We start from the raw sequence: 19757 nt of genomic DNA on the forward strand, positions 1-19757 counted from the left end.
CATGTGCCCATCATTTCACATTTTCCACAAAGTTCATGAATTAAAAATGAAGTTATTCTTCCTAAATTTCATGCTGTTTTCTTGCTGTTGCCAAACTGGGGCAGTGACCAGGGAGTACTACATTGGGATCATAGAGACAACATGGAACTATGCACCTGGCAACACAAATATCATCTCTGGACAGCTTTTTGCAGAAGAAGAGTAAGTAATACCGTTTATGCTGATCAAGTTTTATTTTACAGCACTGCCTGCTTTGGATACTAGGACAAAGCTATTTTGTGAATCAATTGAAATTAAATGTTTACTAAGTAAGGAGAGACAAGGAAATGGCTATAAATGTCTAATGATGTTTACTTTGAATTAACAAAGTATCAGTTTTGATGGTAAGGCTTTTTCTTTTATGCTTGTAAACTCAGAAATTTGGCACATTTGAAACATTCCTATTGGGCACAAGTTTCCTTTTTAGTTGTTCATCATTGGCAATGGTCATTTTCACTTGTCAGAGGTGCAGCAGCATAGGTAGGGTGTTTCTTGTGAGGCAAGGAAGGTCCGTGAGAAAGAGAAACAGAGGGTAAGTATTGTGAAGAGGTGGGAAACACCCAGAAGACATGGATCATCAATAAAGAAAACTGAGATGTAAAAGGCAGCAAAGAAAATTTTGAGATAGAAAAAAATGTTCCTTTTTCTATTTTTTTTCAGTGCCTTTAAAATGAAGTAGGACTGTACTAAAGTAAAAACAATGAAGAAATAGATCTGAAATGAAAAAAAAAAAAATCTCAAAAATACAGTTTTACTCAGTTTGTAGATGAAGGATTAGATTTCCAGTGGTTTGTTTTCTCTGGTGAAAGCCAACATCTCAGCCATAACTTGCCACTTCATCATGTATGAGGCAAGGCAGTCAATGCTTCTTTCTTTATTTTTATTTATTTATTTATTTATTTTACTCAAATGGAGAGATATGTGATACAACGTCAGTGATTCAGTAGGTTAGTAATTCTGATAAATGGTGGAATCAAGGCATCTTGTCTAAAAAGTGAAGAGCAGTGTTTTCATATGATAAGCCCTCACTGTTCACTGCTTTTCTGTGCTCTGTGACAGCCTGCAATGTGCCCAAAACATTCAGTTTTTCAGTGGTTGTATGCCTGCAGTGGAGCTGGCCCCTTTTACCCTAATGTTCAGATTCTCTGATTCTTGTTCTTATGAACCCTTCAACTATGAGGCTGTGCTTGCATGGAAGATGTTATTTATAGAGGCAGGGAAAGGTAAAAGGGACAAGTACAGTGTAGCTTCTGGAAGGAACACTACAATTAAATGGTAATTGTTTAAATTGTCCAAGAAGGGTCATAATATATTCCCTTGATTTAAATTGTGGCTGGAAATCTTGGTGCACTCAGACTTCAGTAACAGCCTTTGCAAGCAAGTTTATGCTCTCCAAGTTTCACAGAGCTCTGCACTGAATTTTTTTTTTTTTTTTTTTTTTTTTTTTTAATTACACTTCAGATCTGTGTTTGCATATGTACAAATAATGCATCCCTGTGGGCTCAAGAGGAGCAAGTGTTCCGTTGTGGGGAACACTTTGCGTTTTGGTGCACTATTAACTTGTTTCACAGTATGACTGCTGGGAACATGAAATCACATTGAGTTTAGGGTAAGAAACGCATTTGCTCCTAGAGACAGATGTAGTTGTGCACAGCGCTATAGAGGCCTTTTCTTGTTTGACACCCTATTAATTAACACCATTTAAATATAAAATTAATATCTGACACTACAGATGTGTTTGTGTATTTTCTTTACAGGCAGGCTGAAGTCTTTCTCAAAAAAGGACCGCATAGGATAGGAAGCATTTATAAGAAGGCTGTCTACACTCAGTACACAAATAGTTTATATGATGTAATAGTTGAGAAACCTTCCTGGCTGGGTTTGTTAGGCCCTGTTATTAAGGGAGAAGTTGGAGACTCTATTATTATTCACTTGAAAAACTTTGCTTCCAGAAGCTACACACTACATCCACATGGTGTAAGGTACACAAAGGAAAATGAAGGTAAGCTTGAGTCCGTTTTGTGTCAGAATTTATCAGAAGTTAACCATTCTTCTGAGTGTGATAGTCTATCACTAAAGAGACAAGTGCTTAATTAAATAAAGTTTTGAAACAAAACACACTCAGTTTAAAATAGGAGCTGATTAAGAATTTTGGTATTTCTTCAAGAGTGAAATACAAAGCCAAAAGTGGAATTCATAAAGAAGGCAATTTTAAATCAACATTTCACCTGAACTAAGGGTAATGTAGGGCCACAGGTATTGAGGGTATCTGAAGGAAAAACTAACAGTGTTATAAAGAAAATGCTGTTAAAGGTGATAATTTATGATTCAAAATTCCTAATGCTTTTTGTATAAATTTTATACAAGATGCACCTGACGGAGAAACAGCTACAACTGTACAATGGTGTACAGCTGTACAATTCATGATATAGAAGACTGACACACTTTAAGATGTATTGTAGGAATGCTATTGGGATTAGTGGTGATTTGTTGTTGGCAGTAGTGGGGAAATTTCAGGCTGTGGAGCATTGCTCTAGTTTCACTGAAATCAGTAGATTCCTTGGAGATCTATAGGCAGATATACAGCATTCTCTTCTGTTCAATTCTAACAGTGTTTCTGCAGCATCTTTTATACATACAGCAAACCGTAAGTACAAATGACATCTGTCAGAGACAGCAACTCATCCATCCTGAGGAAATACTATGATGATTCTAGTTTCCTCCTTCAAAGCTACTAGATATAGTGTGAGTACATGTTGTAGCTAGGCTGCAGCCTGACAACTCACTCTGCACCCCAATGAGAGTTTTATTTATTTCAATACTATTAACTGCAAACAAGACTGCACCAGAACGTAGCCACTAGAAGCTTGTTAATAGGCCTTAAAAGCAGGGTGTGAATTATTGAGAATATAACATTATGCCAAAAGTAGTTTTTGAAAATTTTTCAGTAGGAAAAAAATATGAAATAGCAGCCTAACTTCTAGTATTTTTTGAAGTTTTTCTTTAGATCTAATATGTGACTTGATATGGACACATTTTGTTAGCAGAACAGCATGTTATGTAGTAATATATGCAATTTTTGCAACAATGTTCAAATTTTTTTTTTTCTGTTGCTGTTATTTCAGCAACACCTGAATTCCTTAGGTCCATGTGCAATGTTTTAGAACAGATTCCAAGATTAATATTTAACAAGTGTTTTTACAAATATTTGAACTGTTGTCCTTTTAGCAGAAGTACATGGTGCCCTCCTAATAAATTAAGGACTAATTTAAAGTTCTGTTAGTCAAAGCACACCCATGGAAATCAAAGGCAAATAAGGGAACCCTTAAATGGAAGGAAAAGCTCTACTCATTTGGTTTTAAGGATTTCTTTTACCTGTATTCAGACATTCAATCCATGGTATTGCAACATGCAGTTAAGTTTAGAGCATGAAAGGTGCTGTTCTTATATCTCAGCATGAAATGTGTTCTATTAATGTTGGCTGTGTGGTATTCCTCAGGTGCTTTTTATCCTGACAACACCAAAGATTTTGAAAAAAGAGATGATGCTGTGAAGCCTGGAAGCCAGTACACTTACATATGGGATGTAACCGAAGATCAAGGTCCAGCTGAGGGAGATACAGACTGCATAACCAGGGTTTACCACTCTCACATAGATGCTCCAAGAGATGTTGCCTCGGGGCTTGTTGGGCCTTTAATAATTTGTAGGAAAGGTAAAACACAAATAAATAAATACATATAACTATTGATAAATATAAATGAAATAATTTACTGGAAGAGGAAAAGATTAAAGTTAATTTTGAAAGAGCAGTTTATTGTCTTCACCATTAACTGTCTTTTAATACTACAGGATGTGATTTGATTTTGTGTGATGGTAAATATAATTTGTAGAATGTTTTGTCCACGAATGTATATGAGTGAAATGTGTTCATGCTACTAATGTAAAAGGATCATACCGATAGGAAGAACAAATGTTTTGTAATGTTATCATATACAATATTTATTCTTAGTGAAGTTCTTTTATGGCATCTACCAAAACCATTTTTTATTTTCTGAACATGTCTGTAAGTTAATGTGTGCACTCAAGATAAGTGACAAAATATCAAGTAAACATTAACCAGCCTTACAGATACTACACTTAAAACTGAAAAGATGTCAGTTGCCAAAGAATATACTGCTTTCTTTTTCAGGTACAATGAATGAGGGCAGTGATAAACACATTGATGCTGAGTTTATCCTTATGTTCTCTGTGATGGATGAAAATCTCAGTTGGTATCTAGAGGATAATATCAAGACATACTGTTCTGAGCCTTCCAAAGTTCGCAAAGATGATGAGGACTTCCAGGAAAGCAATAAAATGCACTGTGAGAGAACTTTATATTAATGCCACTTGTCATTTATATGAAGTATTGTTTTTTATGGGTTGTCCCTCTTAAAGTTTTTTTTTTTTTTTTTTTTTTTTAAGCAGAACAATTCTTTCTTGGAGAATTAAGCTTCTTTTAAATTAAAAAAAAAAAAAAAAATGATGTCAGGTATTTTACAATTCAGCCTTTGGAATTGTGATACAAAATTCATACATACTAAAAATTTTGCCAGTACTTTTTTGGCAGTATAATTTCCCAGCAATTCTAAACAGTTATAAGATTTTTTTTTTCTAAGTCCAAAACTCTATGCTATATAACATTGCAGTTTAGAAAAACAGTTTTTACTGTTAGTTTCAACAAAGAAACTAACAGTAAATGGCTCTGACATGGATTCCAGAATGACAGCAAGAACTGCAGAGAGATGGGAAGATAAAGTGTGTCTGATATGCTTAACTTTCAAAGGTTCAATATTTTGTTTTGAACGTCTTTCTATCCTGAAGAGCAATGATTGTATGACACCCATTTTTGAACTAAATATTCTTAACTCTATGAATAAATAACCTTTTATGTTTGTTTGTTTGTTTGTTTGTTTTCAAGCCATCAACGGGTATGTGTATGGATACCTCCCAGATCTCACAATGTGTGTGGAAGATAAGGTAAAATGGCATCTTTTTGGCATGGGTAATGAAGCTGATATCCATTCAGTTTACTTTCATGGACAGACCTTAATAGAAAGGCATCATCGAGTTGACACCATCAACCTCTTCCCAGCCACATTTATTGATGCTGTCATGATACCAAGGAGTCCTGGGGAATGGCTGCTGAGTTGCCAAGTGAATGACCATATTGAAGGTAAAGAATAAGTTACAGGGATTTTTTTTTTTTTTTTTTTTTTTTATTTACCCCAGCTTGAGCTACCAATTGAATGAGTCTTTTTTTTAGCATGACTCCTGACATGGTTATATGCCAAATTATATTCTCTAGGTAACAAAGCTCTCTCTCATAACACCTGAAATGCCTAAAAGTGTATTAGATACTTTTGCAAACTTAAGCTTTAGACAAATGATATCATAATGTTTGCCTCTTACTGAAAGTAACTGATCACAGTTTTCTGTTTGCCAGCAAAAAAAGTTGGCACTAATCCCATATTTGGGCAAGGGCATAGGACAGACAGGTTAACTTAGCTGCTGACAAAGACGTGTTCTGGAAAGTACATTGGCTAATTATCAAAGATGATCTGCACTTGTCTTCCTTGTATCTTCTTGTATTTCCACTGTTTGTTAACATTATGAAATACTTAGAAGCTAATCCCACGCTTCCATATGATCTTGATATATAATCTTATATCCCTCTAAGTGAGTAACAGAAGTCTTTGCCACAAAAGTGGAAATAAACACAGAACTCAAAATCATGCTCCAAGATCTGAAAATTCTGATATAGAAAGGAGTATGTTTAACCTACGATTTCAACTACAGGGGATATAAGTTTGGAGTTAACTACCACATGAAGCAGTATCCTGAAGTGGTTGAAACTTCATAGGCAATACTTAAATAGATAGATATAGATAGATATCTCAATAGATAGCTCAATATATAGCTGTAAAAAGCCTCTCTCTCTCTCTTTATTTATTTATTTATTTTTTTGGTATCATTTGTACCTTAAATTATTATTTTTTTATTATTATTTGTAAAGGACATTTGTTAATGGATCTTTCTCCGAGAGTGCAGAGACCCAGGAGTTTCACAAATAAACCATTGATTAGAGTTAAAGGAAACGTGGTTCATCTTGTAGTACTTAGCCTCGGTTCACTGCCATCTAACAGTACACTGTTTTCACTCTGACCTAATCTTTTCTGTAACTACCCTGTTAGTTGTATCTTTACAAGCAGAATTCCCTTCACCACACCTGTCTACCTACCATAGACACTATGGTCATAACTCTATAGCCTTGCTCAGCTGGTCTACATGCTTTTATATCATTCACCTGTTCTTTATTTGTGATTTGTATATCCATCAATGGTATGGGAATCCTCCAGGGAAAAGAAGAAACTATTAGAAGCATGGGAAGAAAAATAAAGTGTAGTTTCTTCTTAGTTTTCTCTACCTCCTTACTTTTTTCCAGGTGGTATGCAGGCCCTTTTTACAGTAAAAGATTGTAGGAAATACACAACAGATCAGAATGAGAGTGCAAAGATAAGACAGTACTTCATTGCTGCTGAAGAGATTATCTGGAATTATGGCCCATCTGCAATGAATCATTTTACAGGACAAGAATTAATTACTGACAGGTAAATGTCTCTAGTGGAGAAGTTTAACTTTCAAGCAGAATTGATAGAGCATGCTAAACAAGGTAAGCCTTATGCTAGAATTTACTTCTAACCAGAATTTCTCATTTCTCTGCTCTGCTTAATTATTAATGCTGAGATAAATATCCAAACAAATCAAGACCATTCCTTCCCTTGTAATCTTAATATACATCTTCCTGTAATGTTAGTAATTTCACTGGGATAAAGATTAAAATTAATGTCATATGTAGACGGTCACCTTTGACATTTCAAGTTGGTTGATTACTCTGAGTTAGAGAGCTGGAGTTCATGGTCAGCACCTTACATGATGAAAATCCATGATAACTTCATCTCAACCAGCAAATCGTTTGTACATGGTGGCTTTGCCACTTGCTCTCTGTCTGTATGTTTAAGGTCTGGATGGAGTCACTGAATATATTGATTCCTCTGCTTTTTATTCACTGAAATGAGTTAAGTAATACTAGTAATACTTATCTGCTCCACACCTGACCTGCTTGTAAAACACTGAAAGGTCCCTTTTTTTTTTTTTTTTCAAGAGTAAAAGTGTACACTAAATCTCCATAATTTCTGCTTAGATGTTACATATTCTCTGTGTTTGTATATACTGTTGAAGTATGTATAACTGTTAATAAAAAGAACTTTTGGAAGAGTAGACTTAAGGCTACAAAATGTCAGTTAGAAATCTTTGTTGATGACTCTCATGCTGGTTTATAAGGGCAACATAGCAGAATGTCTTTCCCTTAAAGAAAAATTGGTGAAGAATAATGGATTCCTGCACATCCTTATATGGAACTATGTATAAGTGCATGCTGAGATCACTGACTGGAGACTCAGAAGACAATCTCAGTATTTGATATGTTAGAGAATAGGATTGAGGTCCTGACTGCCTTTATAAAGCTGAGCATTATCACTTAACTGTTTGCATCCATTACAATTTCTTTCACACAGTGAATCTCAGATTTTTTTTGAGCAAAGTGAGACACGGATTGGTGGCTCTTATAAAAAAGCCATTTACAAGGAATACACAGATGGTACTTTCACGGAACAGAAAAAAAGGATCCCAGAGGAAGTACACCTTGGACTCTTAGGTAAGACATTTAGAATGATTTCACATCAAGAGCTTTTCACAGTAAAGTATCGCTTCCAATGGCTGGCCAACAGTGCCCCTCCACCTTCTCCCTCCTTGGCATTCCCTTCCTCCTGTGGACACTGGTGCCTGTGGCTTCCTCAAACAGACATCTCAGGGTGTAAGAAAAGCTCCTGAAGACAATGCTGAGGTGGCCCCATGTCTGTGGGAATATGCCATGGTCACCAAAGGTCAGGTATGCATTTCAAGGCAAGGTTATGGAGATCTAGCCCTATTTATAACCTGCCTGATTCTGGCAGGGCTTTGGGATGAGTTTGAGGTTGGTACTAATGTCTGTAGATCCCTTTAGAAAGGGAGGAACTGTCCTGTGTTGTATCAGGCCTTCATGAGAAACTGGGAGGTGAGCACTCCAGTTGCAGCTGGGGTGCCATGAGATTGGGGCCATATGGCAGGAACCTGGTTTGTGGTTGCATAAGCTCAGGGGCAGTTTCTTGTGGCAGGAAAAGCAGACAGTCATTCCTATGAGTTTGTGTTAATCACTACATCACTTGATACGAAAACCTTGTAATTAGACCATGTGCTCTTTTCTAGGACCCATTATCAAGGCAGAAGTGGGTGAGAGCATCAGGGTGACTTTCCGAAACAATGCCAGCCGCCCATTCAGCATCCAGCCTCATGGTGTGAGTTACCGCAAGAACAACGAGGGGGCACTGTACCGTGCTGCCTCCAGAGGTGCGCCTGTGGACAGGGACATTGCAAGCACCAGAGAACAAGTTGGCATATATGTTAATGCATTAAAGGTGGCAAAACAAACAAGTTTTATTGGGCTTAAATCCTAATATTGATTTTTATAACAGATAGTGAATCTCGAGCTTCCCATGTTAGTCCTGGTACTACATATACATATGAGTGGAACATACCAGAAGATGTGGGTCCCACAGACCAAGATCCTGACTGTTTAACCTGGCTCTATTACTCAGCTGTGGATGCAGTCAAAGACACCAATTCTGGCCTTGTGGGTCCACTTTTGGTGTGCAGGAAAGGAACTCTACTTCCTTCTGGGAAACAGGTCAGTCAAAGAAGAAAAAAAATGGAATCATTTGCATCATCATAACTGAATCTGTTTTATCTTCTTAAACTGGGCCCACAGGGCCTGCCACATTAATGACTAATGACCACCTCCCTCCACATCACTATCTCACTCATTTGCTGAGGGGAATACATAAAATGAAACGAAGTGCATTTTGTTTTAATTAAAAAAAAAAAAAAAAAAAAAAAAAAAAAGGAAAATTAGTTTGGTCCCAGTTAAGTAGACACTGTACTGTAAAAAAACATTATCACAGTGAATAATCACCAGCCTTCAAGTCTTAACTAGGAGGAGAATGAATTAAGTTTAGAGGCTTTCAAGGCCAAAATATGAATTAAATTCTGGACGCTGTTTCTGCTGGTAGAAAGAGCATTAGCAGAAGATACCTACCCACCAGATACAGCAGTTAGATAGCTTTGAGGTTGTCTGAATGAAGAATCAATATATGCATCTTCTCCAGTTTTTTAATTATTCTCAAATTGTTATATGCGTTTGATTATTTTTTTTTCCACAGATTTTTCTTTTTTTTCCTGACATCGTCTGTTCACTCATTTCTATTTTTCTTTGTGCTATTTCTTCTCAACAGAAAAATGTGAACAGGGAGTTTTTTCTACTTGCCACTGTATTTGACGAGAATCTAAGCTGGTACTTGGATGACAATATTTTGATGTTTACGTTAAATCCTAGTAAAATTGACAAAGATGATGAGCACTTCCAGGAGTCTAACAAAATGCACTGTAAGAAAATTATTTATTACAATTAGCTAGTCAAGTGCTTCTTTTCTACAGTTTTGTGTTTCAGTTTTGTGATTTCATAGTGGAGATTGGGAGACTGTATATCAGCAGAGATGCTTCATTCCTTTCCATTGGAACAAGCCTGTATTTGAATGCAAGTCAATTTCAGCTCAGTGTGGTCATCCATTCAAAACATAATGCCAGCTGTTCAGTGTCTTGCATAGCAGTCATATATTTAGCACTGTTATGTACCACTTTTAGCAGCCCATGTGCAATCCCTGCAAACGCAGCCCCCCAGCAAGAGGAAAACTGACCTCTGCCCTATAGATGACATGGCTGAAAAGAGGATTTTGTGTCTGGCTGATTCTGGATTCCCTTACAAGCATTGCAGATACCTTACAATGAAAATCTTTACTGCTTTAATAGGGCAGAACCAAGCTTCACAGTGAGTTTTTTGATACTGCAGCAAATTATTTGAAGTTTCACATGAAAGAACATTTTTATCTTTAGTCCCTAGTCCTGCAAATACTTTCTAACCTTTAAACACATTTGCCTGTGAACTTCCTAAAATTTCCCTCTGGTATTTCTACTGTTTACAGAGCTTTGGTACTGAGAATTCAGTGGTACCTGTGAGGCCCAGGCTTTGAAAGGTTTGCATAGGAGAGCCTAGTAAGAATTAACACAAACAACAATTTGGATTATCTCCACTGTGTGGCTGTAGCACATTTACAGGGTATAAAGCAATGGAAGTTGCAGGTGGCCAAGTTAGCTTGCTGTGCTTTAGACACAGTGAGAACTTCAGACACAGCGAGAATAAGTGAGAACAGTTCAAAATTGTTTTTGAAAGTTGTTTTGCTTGATTTGATTCTCTAGTTTTGTTGTTGTGATAAAGTATTTTACTATTGGTATTTTTGTGAGTCTAAGGCATCACATTACATGTTAGGGGTTATTTATTTTTAAGTATTATATTTAAGTGTTATTTAATTTGTATTGCAGATTTAAGTTGTGTTAATGAAAGTGGTTTTGCTTCCTCAAATCTTCTACAGCTATTAATGGCTATATGTATGGTAATCAGCCTGGTCTTGAGATGTGTAAAGGAAATGTTGTTTCCTGGCATTTGATGGGCTTGGGGTCAGAAGTGGATGTTCATGGGATATACTTTTCAGAAAACACATTTGTAACAAAAGGAACAAGAAGGGATACAGCAAATCTGTTTCCACATACGTTTCTCACAGCTATTATGAAGCCTGATTCCGAAGGTAAATGTCTAGTTGTTTTTATTTGTTTGTTTTTAGCTTGTATCCCAGACACAGAAGTATTATGTTGCTACAGAAGTTCCTTGCAGCACTTCCTCCGATTGGCCTAAAAGTTGCTGGAGGCCATTGCCTGGCAGAGGTTCTCTTGCCACAATTCACAGCTCATTTGCAATAGGCAAACATTCCCAATGAGGCCCAGAACAGCCCTTTTAGGGCACCTGTTCTTTACCCTAAGCACTTTGACGTGCTTGTATAGCGCTGCTGCCAAATAGGAAGGATCATGTTTTCCCATTGAACCTTGCCAGATTTTGGGAGCAGTCACTCTTCCAGCTCTGGTGTGCCATGCCTACCTGCAGGAAGGTGTCCTTATGTGCCAAAGGTTGCAGAATGGTGGACTCAAACAATTTAAAGCAGGCTCTTATTTCTTCCTTTTTTCTTTCACATGTTGGTGACAGTCTTGTCTATGTACATAAAACTATGTGACAAAAAAAAAAAACAAAAACAAAAACATTTTTTTGCCTCCATGGTACTGTGAAGTACTTTCTTATGAGCATTTTATGCTTAGATAGAAACTCTAAGTGGGAGGTATTTTGATCCTTGGAATACAGCATAGTGTGTAAACTGTATGTAAGCTTCTAACGCTAAAGTCTTGATTTTCCTAGCTTCTATGTCTGTGTTGAATTATGTTGCTACAAGTAATCATGTTACATAAAGAATCTCAATCTTCCTTTATCAATAGCCTGTGTTTTGGTCTCTAAATTTTAAACCAAAACAGATAATGCAGTTTCAAGAGCTACAATAACAGATTTTTGTCTTCAAGTCTTTGTTTCTGGTACAATCTCTAGGAGTTTTTGAAGTGTCATGCCTGACGACAGATCACTACACAGGGGGCATGAAACAGAAATATGAAGTGAAACAATGCCATTGGTGGAATGTGAATCCATCCCTATATCTGCATGAAAAGACTTACTATATTGCTGCAGTGGAAGTTGAATGGGACTATTCTCCTAACAGGACATGGGAATTTGAGCGGCACCAGTATCATCAGGAAAGGTACATTGGAACGTACACAAGGGGAAAAAGATGGGAAAAAGCAAACAACTTATCCTGTGAACAATTTCCTCCTTGCAATCCAAGCATTTCCATACACATTTTCTTTGCATATACATTTTTAGGGCTCACTTGAATTTGTAGTCCTTCCAGTAATGTTGTCATATAACTGAAAGACAGACATCATAATATTCATGAAATGGTCCAGCACAAATATTATGTGTGGCAGCTGCAGGATTTATTGGATCCTGGATATTGCATGTGTGTTTGTTACTTACTGATGCTGATACAGTCCTTGCTGTGGAATGCTTAAATTATTCAATAAGTTGTAAATAAGATGACAGCTTTGCCTGATGATTAATTATATGATGTCATGGTTGTTTGTCTCATGTTTATCTGAACTCTGAATAAGGTTTCTTTTCACTCCCCTTATTTCTTTACCTTACACAAGATGAGATGTTAAGTTCATGACAGAATCTACTTACGGTGAAGCTTGTAAACTTGTTGTTTTATTCCCAGTATTTGCATCTCGCTGAGAGTGAAATGATAGGATCTAATAATTCATGCCAATTAGCAGAAGAGGATAAATAATTAACTGATGAGTTTGTGTGTGACCCTTCTGCCTATATAGCTTCAACTGAGCATTAAGTAGATTCTGTCTATATTTGCTTATTGACTTAGTTATGTGTGTGTTTATATATACATGTATATATGTCCAGCCTGACAGAAGATTTCGTTGTCCTGCATGCCATAGAGAACTCTTTCATAGTCCTAAACATCAGTAGTATGGACTATGCTGTTACTTGGCTTTTTATTTTTTTTTTTCTTTCTCCAACGCCATGATCTCAGCAGAGAATCAATCCCTCATGTTTCAGTTCAGCAAGGCATGTACGCTTTACAAGTTTAGGCCTCATTTCAGATCAATAGAAGTTGCTGAAGACTTTATTTTTCAGTATGCACGTTGTTGGATGACCTTGTCATTTGAGTCATCTCCTAGGCCAACCACTCAGCATTCTCTCAACCACTGTAGTCAGTCTATCTACGGTGTGTTTATTCTCTTGTGGGTTAAGTGACCTCCCAGCCTAACAGAGTGTTTTCATGTTGAAGACACCAGTGGCCTGTGAGATCCTGTGTGAGTACTGTTCCACTGAGCTAGATTTTTGTTTGATGGTTAATTAAACAACCTGCAAAAGAAGGTATAAAATACATGAAGAAATGTAAGATATATTCTCATGTCTATTTTCTGTGTTTTGTTTTGTTTTTAATTATTATTTTGGTTTGGTTTGGTTTGCAGCCCTGGCAATACGTTTTTAAATAAAGAAGACAAGTTCATTGGCTCAAAGTACAAAAAAGTAGTATATCGCGAGTACACTGATCAGACATTCAGTACTCCCAAAAACAGAGCAGAGGGGGAGCATCACCTGGAAATTCAAGGTATAGTCATCATGAAGTTCAGTTACAGAATTGAGGAAAAAATGCAGAGGAACGAAACAAGCAGACACTACTTGAACAATACTGAGTATGGTCCTAGCCACACAAAGTGCCTAAAGCCACATGGAATTGCTATTTACATATTACAGTGCTTTTCTCGCAAGATAACATTGCTTGCTTTACAAAAGAAAAAAAAAATAAATTAAAAAATCTGGTTTGCTGCCTGATCACAGGCCATTGTTTTCAAAGCTGGCATTTTGGGCACCAACATCCAAGCTGACTTCAAATACATAGTACTTGTGAAAGTGGTCAGAGCTTCTAAGATGCAGGCCTCTAATTAGATGCCTAGCTTCAACTACTCAAATTATAATATCATAGTGAATGCACATTATCCATGTCTAGTTTGTAGCTGAATTACGATTATATATCAAGGTTGTTGTGTATTTCAACACCCTAAACTGTTTCTCTCTGGTCTGATCATTTGTAAAACCAGCTTAATCTTTCTTTTCAATACAACAGGGCCACTGCTTATGTCCAATACTGGAGACAGAATTACAATAGTTTTTAAGAACCTGGCATCAAGACCTTATTCTATACATGCTCATGGAGTGAAAACAGACAGTTCTGTTGTTGCTGTAACCAACCCAGGTATCAAAGCACCCTTGTTTATTTCCAACAGGTAACAGCAAGCCTTCTAGTAAGGTTTAGCAAGCTTTTCTTTCAGGACAGCAGGAAATACCTTGGAGTTCTGGTTTTCTTGGTTTTGTGTTTTGTTTTGTTTTTACCTCAGATTCTTACATTTTGAAGCTGATACGTCTGCAATTAAAATGCCCTTCATAACTATTGCTATATATCCTATTCCTTGACAAATCAGTAATTTTTTGACATGACTTTGTTGTACCTTTTAAGACAGCAAACAGGTTTGTCTACAGAGGGAGAGCATGGCTTGTGCTGGCTATTATTTTAAAAGTTATTGTGATATTTACAAAAGATACGGTTTTTTTTTTTATTATTCAGTATGGTAAACTGGACAGTGCAGCCACACAAAAGAATATTGGGAAGAAATTTCAGTGATCTGCAGAAGACAACTAACAATAAGAAGCTAGGCAATGCAGTAACTGGGAAGAGGAAGATCAAGACCAATATAAACTGTAAATGGAGATAATACCTGATAATACCTGTTTCAGGACTTTTTACAGATCAGCACACAGAAAAATTCTAAAATTCATCAATATTTATTTATTTAATTCAGGTGAAACAAAAATGTACATCTGGAAAATACCAGCAAGATCTGGTTCTGAGAGAGGTGATCCACAATGTATTGCATGGGCATACCATTCAACGGTGGACATCATTAAGGTATATTACTAGTATCAGTCTAAAATATTTTGTCCGTGACTTCAGCATTCATATACTTACAGTGAAAGGGAGACAAGTCTGACACTTTCTCTGCTTTCTCTGTAAAGTTGTTCCCTTATTATGATACCTTTGAATTTAAAGGCCTCTTGAATAATGCAAGAAAGTAAGGGCAGAATTTGAAAGTCATAGTCCCCTGCTACTCATACAGATCACGTCATGAATATTTTATTTTTAAAGATATCACTTTATAGCTCCCTCAATATCTCAGCAATCATGTGTGGAAAAACTAACAGAATGGCGGAACATAAATCTGCCTTTTTCACACAAGCATCCATTAACTTAATATGAGCAATCATTTTTAATAGAAAGTAATGTATTCTTTCCTGTGTGTCTGTCCTGGTTTTGATTGGGATACGGTTAGCTTTCTTCACAGTAGCTTTCATGGTGCTTTGTTCTGGAGTAATGATGGAAAATAAGTGTTGGTAACACACCGATGTTTTAGCTTTTGCTGAGAACTACCTACAGAGGTGTTTGTTTCTCACACGGCCTTGCCGGCCAGGAAGCTGGGGTTGCACAAAAGGCTGGGAGGGACACAACTAGGACAGCTGGCCTCAGCTGACCAAAAGCAGATTCTGTATCAGATGGGGCTGTGTTCTGTAAGAAAAGCTGTGGAGGGGGAGGTGGGATGCTCAGAGCGATGGTGCCTGTCTTCCACACATAACAGGCACTGCCGGGCCTGTTATGAACGAGCCCGGCTGTCCTGGCAGTACTGACCATCAGCCTGCCACTGGGGAGTAGTGAATGTACTGCTCATTTAGCTTTGTGTGCATATGCAGTTTTTGCTTTACTTCGTAAACTGTCTTTATATCAACACACTTTTATCTTTCCAATTCTCTCCCACATCCCATGGTGAGAATGAGTGAGCAGCCACATGGGGCTCAGCTGAAAGCCAGGGTTTACTCACAGTGGTGTCTCAATAAACAGAAATGGAAGAGTGCCAGGTTATTTAATATCAACTGTGTGAAATGTTTTTAACGGAAAACAGCTGAAAAACACTAAAGCTTAAAAAGAATTTAAAAAAAAAAAAAAAAAAGAAAAGAAAAGAAAGAAATTAAAACGGAATAAATGCTTATTTCAAGCAAGAAATTAAAAAGATAGTTTTTCTCCATAGTCCATTGTACTTAACCCACACGTAACAATGATTAAATAACCTTATTTGTCTGGCACTGACTACCTTTATTGTCAGGTAACAACAGCTGTAAAAATAACAAGAGGATTCATGTTTGTCATTAAAAAAAAATGTTTCTGCTTTTATTAGTCTTAAAATTATTTATTTTTTAATTTCAGGACACTTACAGTGGATTAATAGGCACACTTGTTGTGTGTCATAGGCATTATTTGCCATCATTTCATACTAAAAAGAAAGTTCAATTTGCTCTTCTGTTTATGATTTTTGATGAAAATGAGTCATGGTACTTGGATGAAAACATTAAAACCTATTCTACCAACCCACACCATGTTGACAAAGAGGATGAGGAATTCCTTGAAAGCAACAAAATGCATGGTACGTTTCCCAATTTAGTTGGCCTAACTCTGGAAACACCATAAAATTATGCGTTCGAAAGTACTGCATATAAATTTGACATTCTTATCTTCCTGAATTTCCAGTTACAGGGTGGAAGGCCTGAAAAATTTCACTCACACTATTTGAAAATATTGTTGCTGCCAGTGAATGACCTTTTTTAATCTATAAAAAAATAATAAAAAGTCCATGTTGAAATGTTGAGGACAAAAAGAGTAAAAAGCAAATTTGAAATTTAATGCCAGCAACTAATCTGAATAGGTTGGTAATATGCGTCCTGAAAGTGTGTCCTCATAATGCTTACCCTTTTTGAGAGCCATAGGAAATGCAGGCCTTCAAGAACTGTAGCACAGGTATTGGTGTAAAGTAAATCATTTTACTTTTAACTACCTCTTGCTTTCTAGTTATGTGTGGAAGTTACAAACAGACCCAATCATAATATGCTCTCTCTTTTGGTAAGATAACAATGCATTAATTCGTTAAAAAAAAAATATCTATATCTATATCTATCTATATAATATAGATATATATATAATATAATATAGATAGATATATAAAATATCTATCTATCTATATAATATAATATAATATATATATATATATATATATATATACATACCATGCCATTCAAAGCAGCCTCTTTTGCCTGGCAGTAGCTTTCAACTCTCATACTCTCTTAAAGCCTTGAGAATAACAAGAAACAAAATCTTTTTTATTTTTCTTGTTTTCTTGTTCCTTCTTTCTAGCCATTAATGGAAAAGTGTTTGGAAATTTACATGGTCTTACAATGCACGTTGGAGATAAAGTAAGCTGGTATTTGATGGGAATGGGCAATGAAATAGATATTCACACAGCACATTTCCATGGCCACAGCTTTGACTATAAGGTAACTGGTTCTTTCCATTCATTTCTTGCCATGTTAAGTATAAGAGGTAGAGCAAATATCAGGAAGCATCACCGTTTTTGAAAAGTCAGATGTTACAATATTAAGCAGCAGACTTGTAATTTGACCTTCAAGTCTTTTCATGCCCCAAACCTGTATTTGATCAAGACACAAAAACCAGATCCATCTGCCAGTAGCGTTTTTTGGCTGGTAATTTCACAAGTTGCTTTGACAAAGCAGCTGTGAATTTCAGAACCACAGACTGGTTTGGGCTGGAAGGGACCTTAAAGCCCACCCACTCACATGCCCTGCAGTGATCCTTCCCCCCAGCCCAGGCTACCCAAATCCCATCTAGCCTGGCCTTGGGCACAACCAGTGATGGGGCAGCCCCAGCTGCTGTGGGCAGCCTAGGCCAGGGCCTCACCACCCTCATGGTGAAGAATTTCTCTCTTATATCTCACCTAAATCTACACTCTAGATTAAACAAGAAATTTAGTATTTTCATGACTGTGATATGAGAACAACTGCACTTTTTAACATTCATTTCCACTTAGTTTCTATTTTATTCATATTTTAAGCACAAAGTGAGTATAGAAAAACTCTTCTATAGAAATGACATACAGTAGATATCTTTTTACTCAGGTGTGATTAAAAGTTTGGTGGGAGTATGAGTAAAGGGTAGTTTGTTTTACTGCCATCTGGTTATGCCACACTGTTTAACGATTGCTTGTTCTCATCTGGAAGCAAACAGGAGTTTACAGGGCAGATGTCTTTGATTTGTTCCCGGGGACATTTCAAACCGTGGAAATGATCCCACAGAACCCTGGAATATGGCTACTGCACTGCCATGTCACGGATCACATCTATGCAGGAATGGAAGCAACCTATACAGTGCTTCCAAAAGAAGGTCAGTTCATCTACCCCAGCAACATTAATTAGGAATCTGAATCCAAAAGAATTCTGAACATTCTTGTATCTACAAAGTTAATACTATTTAAAAGCAACTTTCATGTACTAAAAAGACAGAGCACAAGGTATGAGTTATGCTAATTGACAGACAGAGAGCAGTACTACAAAATGTGTATGTCTATGTGTATATATATATACAATATAATACATGACTATACTTATACACATAAATTAGGTTGTTAAACACCATCTAGTTATATATGCCTGATTTGTAGAATACATTTTGCCAAACTTGTGCAGATGATAAAAAAATTGACTCAGACTACACAGAAAGAGATGAATAAGAAGACTTCTATGTCTAGAAGCAGTATGTTGGATTTTTCAGTATCAGCTAAGTATAGTCCAGTGCATTAAAACGTACACATCAGTGCATTTTAAAACTGTTTTAAAATCTAACTCAGGATGTGTAAAAGTTTCAGAGATCCATTGCTCTCATCTTCAACTCTGTTATCTATATGCACAGGCTCTTCTTTTGATGGAACAGGTATAACAAAAGCTATTTTTCCTCCTTACAGACAAACAGTCTTCGTTGCCAAAATTATTCAATCAGATCAAGCGTAAAGGTATGACAGACATGCAAGAATGAAGAAAACATTTTACCACAATGATTCTCTGAGGTCTGCCTTCAGTGAAGAACTGCTTGAGAAGTCTGGACAACTCATCTAATCTATTGGTGTTTTAGAAGACATCATTTGGTGGCCCACAGTTACCAGAAGGACCATAGACTGAGATAGATGAAACGATATAATAGCTTATATTTTTCCTTAAATAAAAATCATACCTTGCAAGCTAACCATGTTCTAGGTGATGCCTAATGCATATTATTTAAGTGCTGAGAAACATTAAGAGCTAAATCAAAGGTACTTTCCATGTTATGTTTATTATTTTTAATTAGTAACTGCGTAACAACAAAATTAATTTTAGGTATTTTTCCTAGCTTTGATGTCCCATTTTACTAGTCATCTAGTAGCTATGTCTAGTAACTAGACATCTTAGTAGCTATTCCACAGAGAATTGGACTTCAATTATCCAATTATTCACTTTATCCCCAGGTTCTTGAATTATTTTATAATTTTATTTCAAGATAGTGAATTTAAAAGATGCAATGTCTGACTTACCGCAGTTGCACATAGTTCATAATTGTTTGTGTTTTTTTGTTATGAAAATAATTACAAAAGAGACAGTTATGATGACATAAGCCTGATAAAATTAAGACAATGAAGGGTAAAATATGGTGACTAGTATACCTAAGAGCTTTGCCCCAAATCCTGAATAGCTACATTTTGCTTCTATTGTTGTAGTACATAGCTAGACAAATTAAGCACTTCTTGACAGCTGGAAGCAACAGTACTACTGCTTGACTGATTCTTGGTCAAAAACGTAAGCAGCAAGAACAGGAATCTTTGTACCATCCAGTTGTGTTTTAAAAACCTGACTGCCCAAGTTAGAGCATAGCTCTCCCTTTGGCTCATCATTAGATTGTAACATGTAACAGGGAAGAACATATTATACAGACAGACAAAGCAAAATACCTGGGGCTTTATAGCTTACCAGTGTAAAGGACATTTCTTCTCTGTACCAAGTCTAAATTGCTCTGCCTTTTTTTTTTTTT

At 36.5% G+C, this 19757-nt stretch overlaps 1 protein-coding gene across 1 annotated transcript; it reads left to right on the top strand.

The window, feature by feature from the left end:
- CP (ceruloplasmin) lies at nucleotides 1–19753 on the top strand. The gene is made up of 19 exons (XM_082767209.1): nucleotides 1–201; nucleotides 1797–2041; nucleotides 3539–3751; nucleotides 4229–4402; nucleotides 5000–5254; nucleotides 6524–6689; nucleotides 7656–7795; nucleotides 8386–8526; nucleotides 8652–8863; nucleotides 9468–9618; nucleotides 10662–10874; nucleotides 11717–11924; nucleotides 13216–13355; nucleotides 13872–14000; nucleotides 14605–14711; nucleotides 16059–16275; nucleotides 17040–17179; nucleotides 17921–18083; nucleotides 18661–19753. Exons 1-19 carry the CDS (start codon nucleotides 2–4, stop codon nucleotides 18729–18731), a joined length of 3285 nt encoding a protein of 1094 aa, XP_082623335.1. The 5' UTR covers nucleotide 1; the 3' UTR covers nucleotides 18732–19753.
- Nucleotides 19754–19757: the final 4 nt, after the last annotated feature.

This window comes from Aythya marila, assembly GCF_965140915.1.
Source record: "Aythya marila genome assembly, chromosome: 9".
Classification (NCBI taxonomy): domain Eukaryota; kingdom Metazoa; phylum Chordata; class Aves; order Anseriformes; family Anatidae; genus Aythya; species Aythya marila.

What these genes read in the sequence shown, in the direction of transcription:
- CP (XM_082767209.1), top strand. Translation starts at nt 2, where the DNA reads ATGTGCCCATCATTTCACATTTTCCACAAAGTTCATGAATTAAAAATG. An exon ending in TTTAATAATTTGTAGGAAAG is followed by an intron (nt 3,752 to 4,228) that starts GTAAAACACAAA and finishes TTTCTTTTTCAG; the next exon opens with GTACAATGAATGAGGGCAGT. An exon ending in AGTACACCTTGGACTCTTAG is followed by an intron (nt 7,796 to 8,385) that starts GTAAGACATTTA and finishes GCTCTTTTCTAG; the next exon opens with GACCCATTATCAAGGCAGAA.